Below are 22,830 nucleotides of genomic sequence, written 5' to 3'. Positions count from 1 at the left end.
GCTTGCTGGCTAGCTGTAGCGTGACCTCAAAGAGAAGAAAAGCAGAAAAGAGCAGAAAAGCTTCTGCGTAAACAAAGAAACCCTTTACTATTCATACAAAGTCATTAACAAATCAACAAATGTTGTTTAAAATTGGTTACCTTTACGATCGCCTTGTGAAGTATAATTACTAAACAAACGCCCGGAAGTAGAATCCATTTTCCATAAACACTCAAAACAAAACTGGATTGGTGGCAGCAGCTTCGCCGTTTGTGATTTTTCTCTGCACGGAGCGTTTGTAAATCGGATATTTTACGTTTATAGTCAGCGAGTCACAGCACTACCGTCAGCTGACTAATTCACATGACAACCCCTGTCTCGTTTCCGGCAAGTCCTGTTTACCGGTGCTGTGAAAGTATTCCAGAGGGTCTCTTTTATGTGACGGAAACCATCATGTTAAGCTAAGTATAGGAACCACACGCAGTGGCTAAGGGTGTTCCTCAAAGAGCAAACTATGCGACTGACAACACACTGAGTCCGCACAAAGAGGAGCAGCCGAAGGGTTAGCTGAACAGCGTCAGCTTTGTTGGTAAGTTTTTACACTTTTTTTTCTTTACAATGGCGTTACGTGTACGAAAGGACACCTCTGCGTGCTGCGATCGGTCATTGTCTTGATCCTGTCCTCTGTCTATGGTTTGTGATGAACTCAAAGACACCCCCTTGTAAAAAACCCGTCAATAAAAACCTCCTTTGCTTAGAGTCAGACATTATGTCTGAGCAAACACACAAACGGGGTTTATGGTAATCAAAACGATCCACCTTATAATTCGGAGGACGATTCTTTAATAAAGCAGCTCTTCTTTGACGTCAGTCTAACTTTTAGTTGGACCCTCATTTCTGGCTGCTCTCAACCGAAACACGTCGAGATAAGCTCGGTGTGGCTCGCGGTGGAGTACTGCTCTGAAAGTTATTATTTTATCGAAATTAAGTGGTTGTGAAGACGAATCTTATGCCAGAATTAACAGTGTGTGCTGTCAAAGCAGAAATGCTGCAAAGCATTGAGGGCTTGTCACAGCCTTAAGCGTGTGTGTGTGTTATAAAACAACAGATTTTTGAATGAAGTTTGGTTTGAAAACACTTCTTGTTTGATGTGTTGAATGCATTCATGTTGCTTGACCGTCACACTCTTCTCATTTCTGCTTCTGTTCTTCTACTTTCAGATGTACTTTTCTCTCTAGTACATTTTTTTCATCACTTCCTCAAGGAATTTGCATATATCCTGCAAAATGAGTCCAGAGGGGAAGAGGCTGTTAAACATCATTATCCTCGGCTTCGGATTTATGTTCATGTTCACCGCTTTTCAAACCTGCGGTAACATAGAGGTAGGTTGGATCTACTGGTGCACATTCCTGATTGATTGCACATGACTTCAGTTAAGATGCATCAGTGTTCAGGTCTGAACAGTCTTCTTCATCTTTACAGCAAACAGTTATCAAGAGCTTCAATAGCACCGAGTTCCACGGGAGCGGGTACACAAGGTGAGTTTCTACTTTCTTTTACGGCCACATACACGTTGATGATTTAGTCTGTTTAGTTTTATATTTTGGTTCATATCTTATCCGTGCAGATGTTAGGCTGAGCACAACATGCTGTGGACTCACACACTTACACACAGACTTTCCCAGAATTGACAGAGATCTGGTGGAACCTGCTATAATCAAATCTGTCGCACTCAGAAATCCAGAGGGATAATTAAATCTGAGGTAAACCATTACAGGGAACAAAGTTTGCTCTGAATTCAGTTTGCAGTCAGTGAGGGTTTCAGGAAACACCCTGCATGACCTCAATCTTACCACGCAAAGAGAAATGTTTGAAAAAACCTCCAAAAAGGTGTCAGTCTGTCTGAATCACAGCAGAGTCCTCAGTGAGCTGGATAGAGGACACATCGCCTGTTACTGCTGTGCATTAACTGTCCTGCCGCCTGTCACCTGTAGCATGGCCATCATCTATGGAGTTTTCTCCGCCTCCAACCTGATCGCCCCCTCAGTGGTGGCTGTCATTGGACCACAGCTGTCAATGTTTTTCAGTGGGCTTTTGTACAGGTAAACCAAGTGCTGGCTAACACGACTTCTGCACCATCATTTTCACGCAAATTCAGGCTTCTAACGCGTCTTAATGTTGTCTTCTGCAGCGGCTACATTGCTATGTTCATTTACCCGTACACTTGGAGCTTCTACACAGCGTCTGTGTTTGTTGGAATAGCAGCAGCAGGTAAACAAACGTTATTCAATGACGGTTTCCACAGAGGGAACATGTCCTCATGTTTAGGTTTCCTTTTTGTCCTTTAGTTTTGTGGACGGCTCAGGGAAATGTGCTCGCCACCAACTCCACTGACAGCACCATTGGGAGAAATAGCGGCATATTTTGGGCGCTGCTGCAGTTCAGGTGAACCAGCATGACCCTGAATCTACATGAGGTTCATGGAGAAGTGTGTTGTTTGATGTTCGTCTTCAGTTTTGAATGCAGGACTTTTTCAACATCCCTCATCTCTCTGCAGCTTATTCTTTGGGAATCTGTACATATACTGTGCCTGGCATGGACACGTTCACATAACAGGTAGGAAAGAAGCTGTTTTTAATCAAGTCTCTGCCTCACATGCATGTTTTCATGTCTATTCATAGAGCCCAGTTTCCAGGCCGACTTCTCATATGAAGCTTCATTTTAAGCGTGTGACTCATATTGCGTGTCTCAGACAAGGACCGTCAGACGGTGTTCATCTCCCTCACGGTGATCAGTCTGGTGGGTTGCTTCCTCTTCTTCCTGATCCGAAAGCCCGACCCTGACCCGGCCCCCTCCGAGGCGTCCGAGGCGCTGCTGCAGGCGGAGTCCACAGAGAGCTGCTCCACGGCCAGGTGAGCCCTCTCAGGATGAGTCCCCATGAGTCCAAACCTTGAACTCTGTCACTGTATGTCGCTCACCAGTCACGACGGAGTGAAAGTGAAAATGACAAAATTCATCAAACTGTCGCGGAGAAAACAATGAGCTGTCTTTGAAAATTAGGATCAGGGAAGCTGTCGGGTCTCTGTGGATTTCAGAATATGATGCTGAGCTGCTCTCAATGGAAGGTGTCTGAGACAACTTCTGTTGTGATTTGGCGCTGTATGAATAAAATTGAATTGGACTGAATTGAATAATGACTTCTAAAGATTAGGGACATCATGTGCAAATCAGATTCAACTGACTGAAGGCCGGAGACTGAAGTAAAACCCACAAACTACAGATCGGCCACATCTGGCTTATTCAAGTCAGATATGTTGAGTGACAATACAAAGAAAAGGCAGGCGAGCCGGTGAAAAGGTTAGAAGCCTAAATACAGACACATGACGACACGAAGAAGACAGACGCAGGCTGTTTGAAGCCTGCTGCTCGTCCTCAGGAAGCATCGAGACATTTATTCTGACGCGACTCGAGAAAAGCAGGCAGTGATCGATGTCACAAAACCAAACTGTAAATGTGAAACATGAGTCTCAGATGCCTTTGTAATATTCATGAGGACAAACATACTGAAACATACCAGAATCTGAAGGTCCTCTCAAATGATGATTTATTATCAAAGAACGAGCCGTGAGCGAGGAAAACCCACAAGACGCAAATGAAAGACTGGATAAAACGGCCGTGAGGGGGTACAACTGACCTGTGTTCAAGAGATTGATGCGTTTAGATTTCCTGATGTGTCTTTTGGCATCTGTTGAATCCAGTGAAGCAGTGATTCCTAAATAATTCACTGCACAGAGACTGAAGAACTGGAAACTGGTCAGAGGTATTTGTTGTGCCTTCGCACTTTGGGCACATGATGTCTGCTCGAGCCTATTTCCTGGAACTTAGTCACATTGTTAGCTGACATTATGTAGATGTAAGACTTCCACAGAAATCCTCCGTAGCTTCGAGGTGGAAAGCAGCCAAATGTCCTGGAAAAACATTTTTTAAGAGACAGGCGCTCGCCTCGGTCACCCCACCCGCGGCGGTGGAGCAGCACAGGATGGGACGGTGACCTTTAGCTGTAAATGCTATCCTTTGTTGTCTTTTCTTCATTTCTCTTTGAAACTGCTGTGACACAGTCTCCCAAGGCAACCAAGTCCAGTTTAAGGACGAGCTGGAAGGTGAAAATGTCCAAGTGAAAATATGAGCATGTGAAAGGTTGAGGGACAAAATGCTTTAAGACAAAAAAATCCATGTGTGTGTCCGTGTCATGACGTGCTCATCAGTGTCCGTCCTCTTCGCAGCTCGCCTCGCTCAGTCCTCAGCTCACAGGCTCTGGATGCTTTCGGTACGTTTGGTAAAACTACTTCCTCTTCGCGAGCCTTTGATCCTCGCTGTAACAACTGCCTCACTTGCTGACGTCCACCTTCTCTTTTGTTTTGCAGTCAAAGCGTGTAAAATATTCGTCACCAAAGAGATGCTGCTGCTGAGCATCTCCATAGGATACACAGGTGAGTGAGGACAAGGCGCAGCAGGTGGAGGTCAGACTAAAATGGGTGGAGCTGATGGTGAGTCTGAATCATGCATTCTGCTCTGTCAGGCCTGGAGCTCACCTTTTACAGCGGGGTGTACGGGACGTGCATCGGAGCCATGACGCAGTTTGGCCAAGACGCCAAGAGTTTGATCGGCATCTCTGGCATTTTTGTCGGTATAGGTGAGATCTTAGGTGAGTCCTAAGTCCTGAGTCCGTCTTCACAGGAAAACACTGCAGCTGAGGAATGTCCCCTCACAGAGACTGATTCTGCTCTGTCTGTCCAGGAGGGGGCGTGTTTGGGATGCTGAACAAGTGCAACCGCTTCGGGAGGAACCCGGTGGTGCTGCTGGGGCTCATCACTCACTTTGTGGCCTTTTACCTGATTTTCCTCAACATTGCCAGAGACGCTCCGATAGCCCCGGAGGCAGGAACAGACCTGCAGGCCTTCATCGCGCCCAGGTATGAAGACCACGGCGAGCTTCTCAGAAACAGACTCTGCTCAGACCTGAAGGCACCCGGTTTAATCCGGCTCACCTCAGTAACTCAGGAGCATTATTCTAATTAATATTGATAATATTAATAGTGATATTGAGGACTGGAAGCATGAATGGCTTCATTTTTGGAAAAACATTTGTCTTTGTGGAGCTGATGTAACGCTGTCATTTAAAAAGCCCAGTTTTAAAGCACATGTTGTTTAGCATAAAATGCTAAATCACATTGAAAGCACACTCCAGAAACAGGATACTGATAACTGATGAAAAGTAGAGAAATGCTCTGAAATGATCAGCAGCACTTCACACGTTCAGTTTACAGTTAAACATGAATTCTAGCGTGGAGTTGAGTGAGGAAACTGGCGGAGGGTGGAGGAGCAGGCAGTCGGTGTTTGGGCCCGAGGGATCCATCGCTGTGTCCGACTGAAGCTGACTTCTCTTCCTCTTTCCTGCAGCACAGTGAACATGAGTCAGCCGACGTGAGCTCAAGTTCTCTTTTCTTTGTTCGATGCAGAGGTTTAACTTGTTTTTCCTCTAATACTTTTTTTGTCTGTGCTGCTGCTGGACGTCACAGAATGTTTCTGATTTGATCAGGTCTGTGCGTCAGTCGGTTCTTCCGGCTCCGATCACCTGGATCTGTTTGCTCAGACCGCGTCTCGGTCACCTGACGTCTCTTAAGCTGTGCTCTCTGTGTGTTGTGGCTCAGTGTCGGGGTGGCGCTGCTCTGCAGCTTCTTGCTCGGTTTGGGCGACAGCTGCTTCAACACTCAGCTCCTCAGCATCATCGGCTTCATGTACCGCGATGACAGCGCTCCCGCCTTCGCCGTGTTCAAGTTCATACAGGTGAGTCTGAGGCCCGGCTCGCTGTGACAGTAACGTGAGTTAAAAAGTGTGAGAAGATGTTTGGAGTGTAGATTTGTGACTCTTCAGCCTCAGACCAGCTTGTCCACAGGTGTCACTGAGTCTCACTTGAGTTTCACAGGTTCACTGTCTCATACTGTCTTTTCTCTCAGTCCATCATGGCCGCTCTGGCCTTCTTCTACAGTAACTACCTGCTGCTGCACTGGCAGCTGCTCATCCTGGTGGTGGTGGGCTTTCTGGGCTCCGTGACCTTCTTTATGGCCGAGGGGCTGGCCGAGTCCAGCAGGCGAGAATCGGACTACGGCAGCATCTGATGTGTGTCTGGTGAGGATGAGGAGGGCGCAGCTGGAGGTGTGTTGCTCTCCACAGCTGGGAGAAACATCCAGGGACGACGACGATGATGACGATGATGATGAACGTATCCCAGCCACCACTGTGGTATGTTTGGTTTGTACAGAACCTTCTGGTCCGTACAAAGCCTGGCAGCGGCTGCAGGAACCAAACATGAATCTCAATTTCAGCATTTCCTTGTTCTAAATCTAAAGCTCTGAGGACGCGCCGCGTGCACGCAGGACGCGCCTCGTCTCGGCTCCTCCCCGGCCTCGCTCTTACTATTTTGTGCCAATGAATCTGAACAAATTATGAAGATGTACTTTAAACAGACTGCACTGAGGCACGATGGGTGGAGATTTGTTAAAAGCACTCCTCATTCGAGGCCTCTGAACAGTGATATGGAGGGGCGGGTCAAGGGTCCCCTGCCTGCCTGTATGACGACATCCTGACCAGTTATGCTGTTACTGTGAATGAGCTGTAGGTGTTAACATGAAGCTTCCTCGCGGCTGTTCACAGCTGCTCCAGCTGCATGTACTGACCGAGAGGATCAGCCTGGTGAGATTCTGCTTTTCCTCTCGTCAACTAATCCATGAAAAGATGAAGGCCAACAGTGAATGTATGTGCTGACGGTTCAGACTCACAGCTGATCGATCTTCTTCCTCTGAGCTCCATTAATACTCCTCAGTGAGCCTCACACACACACACACACACACAGACACACACACACAGACACACACACACCGTCCTGCTGCCACAAACACTCACTACAGCACTAAATATGGATTCATCCACCATTGAAAATAGTCCCAACAAGTGCTCCATTTCCTCCTGTTTGTTCACTGAAACTACAGTGAGCAGCTGTTTTATTTAATAATCAAACTGTATATTTTGGGCTTGGAGCTCAGAGACAGAGAGTCAGACACAGTAACACAGTGTTGGTTTTGGTCTTTTCATGAGATTTGAGGACAATAAAAGCAGAGTAATACCAGCCTCATTCTTTAAAGTTTTCCCACTCTCTTGTGGCATCTCTAGCACTCTCAAAATCATGTCATTTGCACAAATTCAACCTTGATTACTATGAAATACTGACAAACAGCACTGGTGGCCTCCATACGTCTGTTATATTACTGTTCTCTGACGCTGGCAGGCTGTGTTGTGTATCCGCTGCTGTACTGCCCAGTTTGTCCTACATGTCAAGCTGCAGGTCATCACGATGTTGCTCAGACTCAAGTCACTGATCAGCCACATTACAGCAGACTGGGAGCAAAGCACTTAAAGGGAAACATAATCAAGACCAGACTTCTTCTCTTTTTTATTGAGTGTGAAATCCATTTTCACCCTCATCCTTCTGTTACACTGTTCGCCTTCCTTCCTTCATCACACTAAGTGCCATTTAATTGGTTTTGTTGTAATTAGATCCAGACAGTCAGGACGACATGTGACTCTGCGTTCCAGGAAACGCTTCAGAATTACATGTGGGTGACATGGTTTAGTAGAAATGCAGTAAAGAGGCTGTTTGGTTTGTGCCAGAAGAAAGAAAAAACCTCAGTCGCTGACGACTCACAGGAGGTCTGTGAACCACAGAATGGTCAAAATTTACGCAGCAGGCAGGTCAAGGTTGAAACATGCTGGTTCCTACATTTCCCATGATGCAACAGGGACACACACAATGTGTTTTGGTGGTAACGTGTAAATGAATCTTGATCTGTAAAATCAGTGGAGCGTCCTTAAACGTGGTGACATGAAGCCATTTACACGTCTGATCTCCTTCATGCTCACACACGATAAACCTGCTGATGTGAGCTACCGAAGACCTTCACTCTGTCACGAACTGTCAGCTTTTCACATGTAAAGCGTGGACCTTTAATCTGTCTCACAGTTTGGTTCCTTTGCGATGACCACAGCCTCACACAGCCGTGCACGTTAATGCACGTCCAGTACGTTCCCCTCAAGTCTTCACTGATGTTAAAACCGATCTGATGCCAAACCAACACAGTGCTGAATACGGGCCCTCAGAGCTGTTGTCTTTTCCACACAGCATGATGTCGTGTTGGAGAGGGAAAGGACAAGAAACTCTATCTTAGATGCTGTTTTTTTTTTTTTTTCATTTTGTTTACAGTGTCAAGTTTATGAATTACAGCACATTATTGTAGTTAATTTATTGCAATTGCAATCAATTTCAAGGATATTAAGGGAAATGCATGTATACTCTGAAGCTGATTTTATACTTGAATGTAGTAATGAAGAACGGCTCCCACACGTTTGCTTGCTTGTTTTTATTATCAGTAAAATATTATTTTCAACATTAGTTGTGTGGTTTACCTGTAGAAACCTGTGTGTGCGTGTGTGTGTGCGTGTGTGTGTGCGTGTGTGTGTGCGCGCGCATATCCGACCCTTTCCTTAGTAACCGGTAACGCTACGAGTTGATTCCAACGTGGGAATCCGCAGAGAGAAGTGACGTCAAGGTGTAACTAACGCAAAATACTATATCCGGTCAGAGCCTGAAAATTAAAGCTGGTGGACGTCAATTTGAACATTTCGTAATAGATTGGTGCAAAATAAAAATAATGTAATTATCATCATTTTGTTGAGAATTCAACTGCTGAACGGTTTTCATTGCAGTTACCGATCAGTGTTCATCACAATGGTTTTTGTTTGTGCTCGTCAAAGCTTTACTTTGAAGGGAAATTCGCCGGTTTTCCGGTAAATCCGTCTGAATGACGCAGCCATTTCTCTTGACATAATTAAATCTTAACCTCTGAGATTAGCGTTGCCGGGGGGATGCCGGACACGATTATTGACATTAGAGAAAGGCCAAGCTTATTTTAAAGTTTTTAAAAACTATTTCATCAAGTATATTTTCGGTGTTAATCGAGGGGAGGCGTCACAAACAGAATTTGTTCGTTAAAATATGGACATAGAGATGAGATTTTAAGTTTAATAAACTAGCTAACGTTAGCTTAACTTTACTAATTACCGGCCGTGTTCCCGCTCACAAACAAAAATGTCGGAGGAGGACATCAGTTTGTATGATTTATTAAACTTATCCATCGGGACACCTCAGAAGGGAGCCGTCAACTTCAGCGCCCTACACGCCCTGCTCCACGCCGTCCTGAGGCAGCTGGATATCCGGGAGAAGAAGACCCGGTGGAGGGACACTCCTCCCGGCGACGGACACCTTGATGCTCCGGTGGGTGTCACCGCTCCCACACAGGACCGGCCCGCGGAGGAGGACACGGCGGAGCAGCCGGTTCAACCCGGCACCGAGCTGCAGGAGCAGGCAGCCTCCTCATCCCCGACCCCCTCCTCCGGCCCGGCGGCGGACGGACCCCGGACACTCCGGTCCCGCATCCAGACCTGCGAGGACGACGTGTCCAAAGTCAGAGCTCTTTCAATCAGTCACCGTTAATATCATTCAGAAAACACCTTTTATTGAGTGAAACAAGCTTGACTTTGAGTAGTTACTGAATTAAGTGATTTAATTTATACTTTTTCCAGAATCAAACAGCTGCAAAACGAGCTTTTATAAATCCGATATCTAATCAGATATTATCAATATTATATATAGTGCTGGAATATAACTGATTATATTTACTCAAGTGCTGTACAGGAGTATTGTCTTGTTTCGTCACTACATGTCTGAGGGAAGTATTTTTACCACAGTACATTTACCAGACAGCTTCACTGAGATGACAGATGAAGATTCTGTCTGACTTTGTGATGCACTCAACAGGATTTACAAGAACTAAAGACTCAACAGGAGACGCAGCTTGATGCATCAGTTATATTTCCACAGTGTGATCTGTACTCTTTAACTCTCTCAGGAGTGTTTTTGATGCTTTCAGGACACTTTGCCGATAATATTCAAACATCCAGAAACAGTCCCGTCATGGCCTTCATGCCACGTCCTGTTTCAAGAGATCAATACTCATTTACAAATAATGACATGCAGAGAAAAGGAAAAGCAGCTGTTTGTACCTGGAAGAAGCTGAAACTGTCAAACGTTCAGTGTTTTTGCTCTAAACTTTAACCATTGATCACTGATAGTTTTCTGCTGATGGATTAACATATTGATCGTCCTCGATGACACTCTGCTCGTGGCCACGCCCCGTGCAGTGACGTCACAGCAGGTGTTTCCTGTTGTCAGATGATGAAAACACCTGCGTGACGTCACTGATCGGGTGCCGCCAGGTTGTGATCATGCTTGAGGTTTTTCAGTGAGACAGAGCAGGACGAGAGCCAGTCACACTAATGCATTGTTCTGTGTGATTGGCTCTCGTCCTGCTCACCTGGGCTGTTTGGTTAAAAGACGTTTTCTGTAAGACACAGGACAGAAGACAGAGTCCTCTGAGTCTGTGCCATCAGGATACTCTTCTTCTTCTCTTCCATCTCTGGCGGGCCGTGGTGAATATTTCAGCGCAGCATTAAGCCGTTGCTGACAGAGCAGAGGACAATGGGAGATGGGCGCCACCCTGACATCTCAAATGACCTCTGCGTGTCTCCGTTCAGGTTTCTGTCAGGCTGAGGGCAGGGATGGACACAGGTGAAGGTTTCAGCCTCAGGCGAACGCTTAGCTTCTGTCTTAAAAAGACCAAATGGATCGAATGACAGAGTTTGATCGGAGCAGAATGTGCTCACATTGTCCAGACTCTCCATCACCTTTTCCATCTCGCTCCTGATCTCATCCTCTTTCTGCCCCCCCCCCCCCCCCCGTTCCCCGTCCCGTCCCGTGTGATACGGGGTAATTAGTCCCCTGCAGAGATGACTGTGGTTGTCAGGGGATGAATAGCCCTCAGGTGAAAAGCAGGACATCGGGCAGGTGCAGGTGATGCTGTGTCTTTCAGAAGCCCGTCTGAATGATTCATGTCCTCTGTGGGCATCATCCGGGTCAGCTGGTGCAGCTGCTGACTTAACTATGATGAGCTGACCCGGCGTGCCCTCGCCAGCGGGTGTCAGAACACAGCTGTTTAGCTTCTGTCTGAAACACATCTACAGTAAATGACGGGGCGTCCACCTGTTAACCTGTGACGTTTGCTGCTCAGACTCAGCTCTGGTTAATGGCTGACTGTTTCAAATGAGGCAGCAGCTTAAAGAGCGACTCCCAGGAAGCCTCGGGCTGCTGCTTCTTCTTCTTCTTCTGTCGCTGAGCGATGCTCCTGCAGGACGTCATCTCACCCGGTTTGTCTGTGTGTCACTGAGCAGAATATCTAAATGAACAAATCATTTGTTTTTTGGGGCCGATCCAGGAGCTTTGGACCAGTTTCAATATTCTCCAATTCTACTTTAGTTTATTGTTTTCTTATCATTGCCGTCACGGTGTTTGGTCTCTGTTTAGAGCAGAAATTAGTGGTCGAGTAATCCTGTAGTCAATTTACAGAAAAGAATCAGCAATTTTAATAGTCAGTTAATCTTTTAAGTCATTTAAAATATTTCTTATGTTTTAGTAAAGATAGCAAATATTTACTGGTCTCAACTTCTCAGGTGTACATTTTTCTTCGTCTTCAATAATAATAAATTGAATGCTTTTAGTTGATATAAAAGTGCAGTTTAGTCAGTAGAAATATGAAGTAACAGGAAGTGGCAACGAGCGACCGTGTGCTCGTTAACGGGCTGTTAATCATTCAGGCTGCCGCTCTGTGGGGTCGCTATGCATCATTTCATGTCCGCACACATTGACAAGTTAAACACCACCTCACCTCACATGCAGCTCAGGAATTTCCTTTGTTTCAGAGGGTGACACACACACACACACACACACACACACACACACAGAGCCGTTGACTCTGCCAACAAACCCTGACAGACTCACAGGAAATTGAAACAGTGGTTAAAGGCGGGATTATCAGCCTGAGACGGCTCATGTGAAACAGGTGGAGCAGCTTGATTTGTCTCATCTGTAACACTTGGATTGTGTTTCACCCTGTTTGTTGGCCCCTGCTGAAACTCTGTTGCTTGCGTTGGGGCCAAAGGTCAGATGAATGGTCCTAGGAGTCAGACCCCTGAGACCTTTTTCAATCTCAGCTGCTGAAGAACATTTGAGAAACCATGAAGCTCGTTATAGTTAAACTGTATGATTCTTTAAAGAGGTCTTCTGTCGTCATTGTAGGCCATGACGCTCATACAGGAGCTCCACAGCCAGAGAGACAACCTGAAGGAGGAGATAAACGAGCTTCGCCTCCAACAGAAGGTGAGATGATTTCAGGTGAAACAGGCCTGTGAGCCTTGAGCTGAAAGCAGCTGTAATGAAACACTGACAGAGTGAATCAGGATGTGTGTGTGGGTGAAAATGGGGACACACATCTTCAGACTCAGATGAGCAGGTCCGCATTGGTCAGCTCCTCCCTCCTCTCATCCGGAGAGTCAGAGGACACTTTGAAGAGATCTGACTGAATAGGTATCAGTGATGTTCAGCCTCAGTGGGATGTTTCTTCTCTGCTGTGTCAGGGGGTCCACGCTCAGGCAGAGACGCTCACCGCTGTGGAGACGTGCTGCCACCGTGTGGACGTCCTGGAGGACACCGTGGTGAGAAGTTTCTCCATGCTGCAACATAAAATCAGCTTCAGCGTTCTGACTTTACTCTGGTTAATCTGCATGTGGCTGAAAGAAAGACTAAAGCTCCGTTCTCACTGTGACAGAGATCTCTGAGGGACGCCTTTCACAGGTATCCAGACCCAGAGGAGCTGAGTCAGTGTGTGACCTGGGACGCCATGCAGTCAGCTCTGCTCAGCGGGAACCCAAGTCCTCAGGAGGTAAGATCCTGGTTTCAGGAGTGTGATGGAGACACAGCTGGAACTGCAGTCAGCCTGCTCACCACAGAGGCGTACACGTAGTGTTTCAGCGTCAGAGCGAGAAGATGAACCCGTTACCTGCTCTGAGTTTGTTTCTGCATTAGAAATATTTCAGTCAGCATCAAAAATAACTCGTTTAGAAAAGGCTGAGTGTTCACAGACCATCTGCCTCTGATCCTCAGCCTCCACCACCAGGAGCATCCATCACAGCCTTTAAATGAACAGTGACCTGAAACAACCCAGAAACCTGCTTCAGTCTCCTCCAGCGTGTCTCTGTGTTTCACAGGAGCGCGTTGATGCAGCCTCAGCGGTCAAGCCCACACACACACCTTTCAACAGCACCTTCGCTGCACCTCCTCAGACCAGCACGCCCTCCTCCCCCCACCCCGGCGAGCATGCTGGGAGGCCGGCAGCTCCTAGTTCTCCGCCGATCTCTGGACCGATTTCGGCTCTCAGGGAAGCGATGGACACCCACACAGCCACAGGGGCTCCTTCAGGTCTGTCAGGACCCCCTTCTCGAAAGACCAGCAGCTCAGAGCGCTACCCAGAGACGGTGGAGGCCCTGAGGAACGTCGGCAAGCTGAAGAACACGTTCACCAAGCTAGAAGCTCGTGTTGTGGCGCTGGAAGAAGGAAAGGTGGACCAGTCACAGCTGACACACCTCAGAGAGCTCATCACCAACCAAGGTAACGTTAAATCACCTGATCGCACATTTCGTTTCCTTTGGACACAGCCAGGCTAGCTGTTTCCTCCTGTTTCCAGTCTTTGTGCTAAGCTAAGCTAACAGTCTGCCTGCTGTAGCTTCATATTTACCATACAACAGGAAATTGGCATCAATCTTCTGCATCTGCAAGAGAGCAAATACAGGCTTTTTCCTGTGTCCTCACGTCGTACATTTAGGTTCACGGGATCCGTCGAGTAACCTGATGGATCGACTGAACCAGCAGAGAGCGTTGATAGACGACCTGACGAGTGAGCGGGAGAAGGTTGGTGAGACGAACAAATCGCTTTTGTGTCTGTCCAAAGCTGGACAGTTTGAGGACATGTTTCTGAATTCAGTGAACAAGATTCAGACAGCAGAGCCTTTGATGAGCTCAGACAGCAGATCAGGTACAGGCACATGCAGACGTATGTCTACGCTGACATCAAATCCCAGCTTTTATTAGTTAATAGCTCATTTCACGTTTCCCCTCATGAAATCCTTTGGGTTAAACACGCTCAGAGGAACACTGCAGCAGCTGGTGATGAAGTCTGACTTCCATGTTAGTTATTTTAACAGAGATATTTACAGCACACTGGAGGCAGAACAGGAGCCCTGAAGGACATGAAGGCAAACTAACCGAGGACCAGGAGACGGTTTGGTTAACCAGAGGCAGATGTGTGTGGATTCAGAGCTGATTCACCCAGTTTACTGTCAGGACCACCTCTAATCAACCCACTGTAATGAGCTCTGGCCTGGAGAGAAATACTGTAGACTCTGTTACTGTTGCCCAAACTTGATGTGTTTGCCAAGACACTGGCAGACCTGTCATTTCCTCTACCTGTTGATCCTGATCAGACTGGGGTCTGCCCTGAGCAGATCATCAGTCTGTCCATCTATAATGTAAAACCTGAGGTGACCTGACACAGACAGATGTTTGAAGGATGGAAATCCATTTCTGATATTCCTAGATTACAGGTATAATACACACCTCCAAGGTTGAACCGTCAGCACACACATAAACTAAGACTCCAGAGGAGTCCCAGGTGTTTAAGCTCCTGCATCAGTCACACCTTGAGAGTCGTTGAGGTCACATGTGGGTCGTTAGTCCACACGGCCGCCGTGTGAGACCTCTTCTGTTTGACCTGGATGACTGAGAGTCATCACAAACAAACGTGTGTCTGAGGTTTGTTGTGACTGTTCAGGTAAGAAACAGCAGACGGTGTTTTACAGCCTGATGTTCCCTGAAGTGCACATGTGCAACCCGTGTGTGTGTGTGTGTGTGTGTGTGTGTGTGTGTGTGCGTGTGTGCGTGTGTGCGTCCCTCCCTCAGAACGTGGAGCTGCTGAGCGACGTGCAGAAGGCCATGTTGCAGCTTCAAGCAGAGTGTGAGAAACTGCATGAAGCCACCAGGTTCCTGCACGAGGACAGCAGACAGAGGCAGAGCTTCATGGAGGTGAGCAGATGAGCTGCTTTCACCTGCTCTGTTTTCTTTCTGCTTCTTTACTGTCTTTGCCTTTTCAAAATGTGTAATGACACCCGTTAAGATTTTGTCTCTCTGAGAAGGTGTTTGTAGTAATGATACTGACCGTATGCACAAGCGCTACTTACATCTGTTGGCTTTTGTCCTGTTAAACTGAACAAGTGTCGACATGTTTGAGTCCTGAAAAGTGAAACAATGACTCGAGGAAAGTCTGAAAATTAAACTATGTGCACCAGAAATCTGTTTTTTCCTGCTCTTCGCTCCTCGTAATTATTGCTTAATATTACTGTTGAGCTCTCATTTCTGCAGGAGCTTTACAAAACGACGGAGGAGCTGGAGGAGAAGAAGGCTGACAAGCAGATGGTTGAGAGTGAGATCGTGAGTGTGTTCATGTGAACTTACAGAAGAATGAATTCTGAGAAAACCAGCAGTCAGACAGGTCTGCACAGATATGTGCAAAATACAGAGTCCATATCAGCGGCAGAGGCAGCCACTCATTGGTCGATGGAGGGAGGCGTCTTGGTGAGCATCATGAGCTGCAGTGGAAACACAGGCCTGCATGTGTGCAGCGTGTGATGTTCGACCATTTAAGAACAGATTCATCACACTGTGCTTTAGGATCGTATCTGAATGTGTCACCTGAGTCACAGCTGTGTCCCGTGATATCACCTGCTCAGAGACACTGTGGCGCGTGGCAGCTGTGAAATGCTGATGTTTGTCTGCTGAGCAGGTTTTGGCTCTTGTCTCGTGTTCGACCCTCGCAGCTCGAGTCTTCAGATCCTGAACTTGTTGTTGTCTCTCCACGTCTGAAGAAAGCAGATAAATGCGCTCTGGAGAGCAAAGTGAGCCGTCTGCAGTTCGACTCTGTGACGGAGCAGCTCAGCGCCATGTTCCACGAGCTGCTGAACAAGGTGAGCGGCCAGGAGCAGGACTGGCACAAGGTCGTCGACAGGCTCTCCACCGAGATGGAGTGTAAGGTAGATACTGTTCAGACGTCCCCGCGGCCGACGGGAGTGAACTGTGATGACCTGTGACGTGGCGTTTGACCTCTGCTCTCACTGCAGTTGAACAGGATCGAGTTGGACTCTGTGAAGAAGCAGCTGGAGGGTCGCTGGAGGAACATCCACGAGAAGCTGCAGGCGCAGGGAGCTCCGGAGCACGAGGACGCCGCAGCTTTAAGGAAGTACGTCTGCACGTCACTCGCTAACTTGGACTCTACACACAGCGAACATGAAGGACTGTGACGTCTCTCTGTGTTTGTCTCCAGACAGCTCGTGGACAGATTTCACTGCCTGTCCTGTGACCGGCCTGTGGTCAAGTACACCTCCACACCGTGAGTCAGTGCTGACCGTGACCGTTTATTCCCACGATATCCTGATTTCTGTCTTCAGATTTACACACTGTGTGTGCATCCAGAGTTAACTGCTGTTTATATTTCCGCTGTTGCATTTGTTTATTTTTATTTTATAATGACTTTATGCCCTAAACGTCACAAAGCTTCTCTCTGAGCTCGTCTGCTCTGCTGTGTTTGTGTCTCGTCTTTGGCCAATAAAAGGCATTTGGTGAAGCTGCCTTCCAGTCCTGGCTTCCCTGCACACAAGTCCATCAGGCCGTTCACTGTTTACGCTCTGGAGCAGTTTCGACAGCACTACAGGAGGTGAGCGAGCAGTTACCTGCACTTCGCCTGCTGTTCACCTGTTCACCAGCAGGTGGCACACAAGTGTCAAAGCTGAAGAAATCCAGACAAAGAGGACCGTGAACAGAGCCTCTGTGGAAGTGGTGATGTCATACAGGTGTACCTTCAAGACACACAGGTGGACAGGATTTATGTCTCTGAGGGAGGTGGGCTGATTTCAGTGTGACCTGCACTGATCGCTGGTTTTTAACGCAGGTGTGGGTGCAGGTAGAACTGATTAGAGCACCAGCTGCATGCGGATTTCTGTGGACTCGCTGGTCCTCCTGTGATCTACCTCCACACAGACACTTCACAGTGACACCTGGCAGGTGTTTAACAGCTGGACCGATGTGATCTGAGCTTCATGCTTTCTGTTGGCAGCCTGATGACGTTCAGGGTGACGTTGAAGTAGTTTACTTGTCTGTGTCGATAATTAAAATCAGTCATCATTCTCAGGTCGTGATTGTGGTTTTCCTGCAGCTGATCCGTGGTTTAAAGCTCATGACAACTTTCATTACGATGGAGGAGGAAGCAGCAGAGAGCAAAGAAAACAATTAGGACAAATAAAAGAAAAATTGGCTGAATAAAGACTTCGTGTTTCTCTGTGACCGAGCAGCGAGCGCATCTCTGAGCTGACGGACTGCAGTCACCTGACGGTGTCGCGGAGCTGCGGGGGGAGTCACACGGTCACCTCCGCCAGCCAGCGCCGCTCCGGCCTGCAGCCCATGAAGCTCCACACCCAGCCCGAGGTGGACGGTTTGATTCAGGTAGGACAGAGAAGACTTCATCCATCTTCTGCTCTGATGTGAAGTCCCAGTATTCAGGCCGAGCACCTGCAGATATGAGCCGCACTGTGATACTTTGAGTAATGATCAGACTTCTGTACTTTGACTTCAACTGAGTACTCTGTCCCTGTGTGTGTGTGTGTGTGTGTGTGTGTGTGTGTGTGTGTGTGTGTGTGTGTGATGACTGGGTAGGCAGAGGAGGTTGATATCGTTGGACTGGATGGGCATATTTACAAAGGTCGCCTGAACGCATCTGCTATGAGGAATACAGAAACCAAACTGCCTACAATCTCCACCAAAGACGGTAATTTTTTTTCTGTTTGAACGTCCTCGTCCTCCGCCATGAAGGGAAATGTGTTGAGGTCGAGTCTGGCTCAGACAACAGGAGTTTCACACACATCAGGAGAAACTTCACACGTTCTTTTCTTTAATCTCCAACAAGCAACAAACACAAGGTCTGAAAATAATGGTGCAACACAGGCTGCAGGATGGACCCCCTCACATCACCACTGGGCCAGACTGGGCCAAACATCAGTGCCCACCAGGGTCCCAGACCAGGTTTCTCCTGCGGTTATCAGGAAGGTGAAACTCCTGCAGTGTGAGTCCGGCTATCATATGAGCTGTCAGCTGCTCCGGCCGCCTGCTGGAGGCTGTGTCGGCCTTGAACCTGAACAAGTGAATCCACAGCTGTCTCTGCTGTCAGACAGGATTTATGACAACAAGTGTGATTGGACGGTTTGAGGTGGCGCTCGTTAACCCTGGTCTCTGTCCCTGTGCTCTGATGGCTGCAGGTGTGAGCAAAACCAAAGACAAAGCCAGGTGCTCCCCGTCTCACAGACCCGCCGCGTCTCCGGAGGTGGGACACGGCGCTCCGCTTCTTCACCATCACAGTGCCAAGAGCGTCCCGTGCAGCCGCTCAGGTGAGTCTCACACAGGTGAAGGTGTTATTAAAAGTAAGGCTGACACATAAAACCGATCATTTACTGAGCTAACGAGCAGTTTGTGCAATTCATAGCAGTCAAACTCGTCATTTCTTCAGCTGTCAGAGCGCTAAACTGTCTCTCAGACTCCTGGATGTGCCAGAAATGTTTCTCAGGGACGATGAATGAAGGTCATGGCCATCCATCTGTCCTCGAACATGCAGCTCGCATGGCTACAAAACAACCGAACATAGAAAAATAAAAATCAAACATCAGACTGAGTGAGAGGCAGCGTTTACGTCCATAAAGAAATCTTCATCTGAGCAGATATTTGAAGTGTGAAGGTGCTGACACGTCACCTTCAGCCATGACATCATTCTGCACCAGGTGACCCCCGCCCGTCTCACCTAATTCCCCCCCTTCTGTCCAGCCTCCAGCAGCTCGGGTCGGGACTGGCCCGTGTCCACTCTGGGCTGCACGTCTCAGAGCTCCGTCACTCAGGCTTCAGCCGCCGCAGAGAGCAGCGCCGGGCCTCACGCTGACGAGCCGGCCGGCCCGTAGGGGGCGCCACAAAGCTGTTAGTGTATGTAATTAACTCCTGCAGCTCCACTCGCTTTTATTTTCACTTTATGCACCACATGTCCCACAAATCACCCGTCTGAATGAAGTTTCTGTGATCAGCCACTTTAAATATTGTTGTTATTAATAATTACATCAGTAATAATGAATAAACTTGAGTGTAAATTTGATCACTTCCTGTTGCTTCAGAGCATTTGTCCACACAGTGGGACTCAAACGGCAAACATGAAACCTTTCAGCACCAGGATCAGATGCCTGCCAAGGGTTTCTAAGTTTAAACTTCAGACGTCTGGGTTTATGAGTCTGTTATTCTGTTCACAACAAATCCCACGAGAAGACCCAAACCAACACGTCTGTCCGTCTCTCAGCACTGTCTGACTTCCTGTCTGTGGCTCATTGGTTCCTCCTGAAGATGTAAATCTTTGAAAACACCTCACACGTGTTCAGTTTCATGGTTAAAGGCTTCAGTCACTTCCTCAGACAGCTGCTCAGTGCAGGTTTTCTCAGACAAACAGGCTCGTGTGGGGACTATTTTCATCTGTGGATGAATCCACAGGTGGTGCTGCAGTGAGTGCAGGGCGGTGTGTGTGAGTCTACAGTGTGTGTGTGTGTGTGTGTGTGTGTGTTCATGGTGATGAACAGTGATGGAGCTGCAAAATCAGGCTGACACACATTCACTGCTGGTTTGAGACTTTCTTGGGTTTTGCTGTTCACTGAGTTCATGTGTTCATCTCCTTCATCCTTCATGTGTTCACAAAGTGGTGAACCTCCATCCTCTGTGATCGAGTCTTTCCAGGACGCCCCTTTCATACCCAGTCGTGATGCTCTCACCTGTCAATCAGCCTGTTTACCTGTGGAATGTTCCAAACAGGTGTTTTTGGAGCGTTCCACATCTTTCAGTCTGTGAAACGTGTTGCTGCATCAGATTCACAATAAGAGATATTTACAGAAATCAGTGAAGCTGATGAGGAAGAACATTAAATATATTGACTTTGAGCTGATTTCAGGTCAGTTTGTGTCAGAGAGGATCAGATCAGCTGATCACAGTCTGTTTTCTTGATGGTTCGCTCAGCGTCTCAGCTGTTTCGGTATGGAGGTTGTATATTTAGGCCTCCAGAGTAACACGACTCCTCCGTGTTGTGGAGCTGTCAGCGCTGTGTGGCAGGAGGCCAGGAGCCGGAGCGTTGCATCATGAGGGGAAACACATCAGTACCAACAGAAGAGCACATCCTGTTCACAGAAACATGGCCGAGGGCAGGAAGGACACACTGATGAGCAAAGATGAAAGCAGGAGGTGACACGGAGGAGGAGGAGGAGCTGCACCTCCTCACTGAAGACTCTGATGGTTCAGACTCATCATTCTGAAATCTTTCATTACATTCTCAGTGGTCATTTACTCAAGTACTGCATCTGAAGTACTTTCCTTAATATTCCCTTTTTATGCGACTTTATACTTCTACTCCACTACAGAGGAAGATACAGTACTTTAGACACAGTACTTTATACTCCACTACATTTATCCAACACCTTTAGTTTGAGATGAAGATTTGATATAAAAACGACTCAGCGTTTGAAATTCAAACACTTCGTTATGATTAAACCAGAGGATCCAAATATTTACGTCTCGTGACCTCTGATGTAAAATCAACTGTAATGAAATGTAAGTACTGCATGTCCATGTAGTTAAAGTACCAGCAGTAGAAGTACTGTCAGTGTAGTAAAATGTCTCCTGTGACTGATTCTAGGTGACATTTTTACTTTGTTCATGCTGAAGCACCAAAATAAGGTCTTCAGTCACGTCTTAGGCTCTTTAAAGCCCCATGATCCTTTGCACCTCCATCCTGCGGTTGGTTTTTAGGCCTGTTTCAGCAGCAGCTCATTAATTCACTCATCGTTTGTTGTTGCTCGTAAGTCCACGCCTTCTCTCTGCAGCAGCCGTGTTGCGTTCGAGTACTCAGCCACTCACACGTCGCTCAGTTTGACACTTGCTCCGACCACATCCTTCCTCAATCTGCAGTCTCACTGATGCAACGAAGAGTCAGTTCAAGAGAGAAGGCGAGTTTGGAATCACACGTCTTTCTGCTTTCTCAGCCGTCCTTCAGCTCTTCCAGTAACACCAAAACACGCCAAAGAGGAGCCCTCACGAAGCAGATCATACCTTGTTTTATTAAACATATAAATACAAATTTCAACAGAGGAAAAGAACACAAAGTACTTGAGAGAAATCTCTAGAAAAGAGCCGTGGATTAAAACAGAGTGAATGTCTGAGAAAAAATACCATCGTCCACTCGGTAAGAGCAAAAGAAACGTTGAGCGGGAGGACGACCGTCCAACAGAAAGCATCGCCGCTCTGTGACGCCTTCAGGGAAGCCGGGACACATCAGCTGTTTGTGACCGCCTAAAGTGAGGAGGGTGGAGACGGGCTCAGATCTCCATAATCAGCCTCCGCCGCTGGGAGTCAGTGATCCAGTCAGAGGACGCTCGTCCATTAAACGCAGCAGAAGAAGAAGAAGAAGAAGAAGCCATCGATCAGACCAGCATGAACCTCAAACCGCTGCAGTTTGATTCAAATCAGAAATCCACCGCCTGGTTTTCATTTCACACGTCTTCATGTGGTATTTCTGCTGTTCCTCGTGTCCGTTGACCTCCATTCATTTCAGCTGGAGTCTCCCTGCAGACGCTGTAATCCATCACAGCGAGCACACGTTACACTACAAACAGGAAGGAGTATCAAAAGTACTCAGTACGCAGAGTGCTGTTAAATATTCGATGTTACTGGGTTTTTATGATGATGCGTTCACATGACAGCAGCAGTTTACGTGTCTGAAATCAATTACAATGGATCATATTTTAGAAACGGATCATAGTTTCTGCTGAAAAGTACAAAATTTCCCCCTGAAATGTCGTAGAAGTGTGAAGTAGCTTAAAATGAAAATACTACAGCACAAGTACCGAAAAACTACTGAAGTACAGTACTACAGTAAATGTACTGAGTTACTTTCCATCACTTGAGGTAATTAGTGTGCGATGCAAAGATCAGCCGACCGTCAATAACTCGACAGTAAAGATTCTAACAGCTGTGAAACGTTTGATGTTCCAGCTTTAAAATGAACAAATTTGTTGCTTTTGCTCGACATAAATGACAGAAAAGAATATTCAGACTCCACATGGATGAGAAAACGCTCACTGCGATGGATTACACCACTGACGGCGGATTCTGAGAGAAAACCAGCTGCGGCTAAAAACGTAAACCTGCCTCACGTTCAGAGCGGCGCAGAGACGCAGACGTGGTCCTTTAAAGACGAGGCAAGTGAACGCACCGTGTCGTCTGCCTCTGCTGTGACTGTCAGACAGAACACAGACGAAACACAGCGCCGGTGTGTTTCTGCTCGTGTTGTGTTGAGTCTGTACTCAGTGAATGAATGAAACAGACAGTGAGGACACAGAGGACAGTGAGGACACAGAGGACACAGAGGACACAGAGGACACAGACCGGTCAAACCTGCACTGAACGTGAGCAGCTGACACAAGAAACAGGAAACTCAAACACCAACAGAGCAAACAGCTGATTGTCTTTGTCCTCTCTTTCTGTCTGCGTCCCGTCCCTCCCTGATGTCCCCCATGACGTCCTCTTCTTGTGAGGTGAAGGGGACTCTTTGTTTTTTGTTGTTAAAACCTTTCTGTGACGAACGCGGCATCCTGTGTGAGGAGGGCCGCTGACAAA

The 22,830-nt window shown here is 47.3% G+C and overlaps 3 protein-coding genes across 3 annotated transcripts in view; 2 read left to right on the top strand and 1 right to left on the bottom strand.

Moving 5' to 3' along the window:
- The first annotated feature begins 354 nt into the window (after positions 1–354).
- Positions 355–8,485, top strand: mfsd11 (major facilitator superfamily domain containing 11). The gene is made up of 14 exons (XM_076752147.1): positions 355–568; positions 1,200–1,361; positions 1,462–1,517; positions 1,974–2,081; positions 2,171–2,250; positions 2,328–2,424; positions 2,537–2,595; positions 2,732–2,891; positions 4,263–4,306; positions 4,404–4,469; positions 4,559–4,684; positions 4,777–4,951; positions 5,690–5,825; positions 5,996–8,485. Exons 2-14 carry the CDS (start codon positions 1,266–1,268, stop codon positions 6,155–6,157), a joined length of 1,365 nt encoding a protein of 454 aa, XP_076608262.1. The 5' UTR covers positions 355–568; positions 1,200–1,265; the 3' UTR covers positions 6,158–8,485.
- Positions 8,486–17,552: 9,067 nt separating this feature from the next.
- LOC143333468 (uncharacterized) lies at positions 17,553–19,167 on the top strand. The gene is made up of 4 exons (XM_076751512.1): positions 17,553–17,589; positions 17,800–17,911; positions 18,399–18,527; positions 18,958–19,167. Exons 2-4 carry the CDS (start codon positions 17,866–17,868, stop codon positions 19,086–19,088), a joined length of 306 nt encoding a protein of 101 aa, XP_076607627.1. The 5' UTR covers positions 17,553–17,589; positions 17,800–17,865; the 3' UTR covers positions 19,089–19,167.
- Positions 19,168–21,253: 2,086 nt separating this feature from the next.
- Positions 21,254–22,830, bottom strand: part of ubald2 (UBA-like domain containing 2) — a 10,396-nt gene continuing 8,819 nt past the window's right edge. The window contains exon 3 of the mRNA XM_076753261.1: positions 21,254–22,830. This exon is cut by the window's right edge and continues 1,802 nt beyond it. The gene's annotated coding sequence lies outside the window, so the exon portion shown is untranslated.

Source organism: Chaetodon auriga, chromosome 16 (genome assembly GCF_051107435.1).
Source record: "Chaetodon auriga isolate fChaAug3 chromosome 16, fChaAug3.hap1, whole genome shotgun sequence".
Classification (NCBI taxonomy): Eukaryota; Metazoa; Chordata; class Actinopteri; order Chaetodontiformes; family Chaetodontidae; genus Chaetodon; species Chaetodon auriga.
The sequence above is the reverse complement of the archived record's forward strand: the minus strand, read 5'-3'. Positions and strand labels throughout refer to the sequence as shown.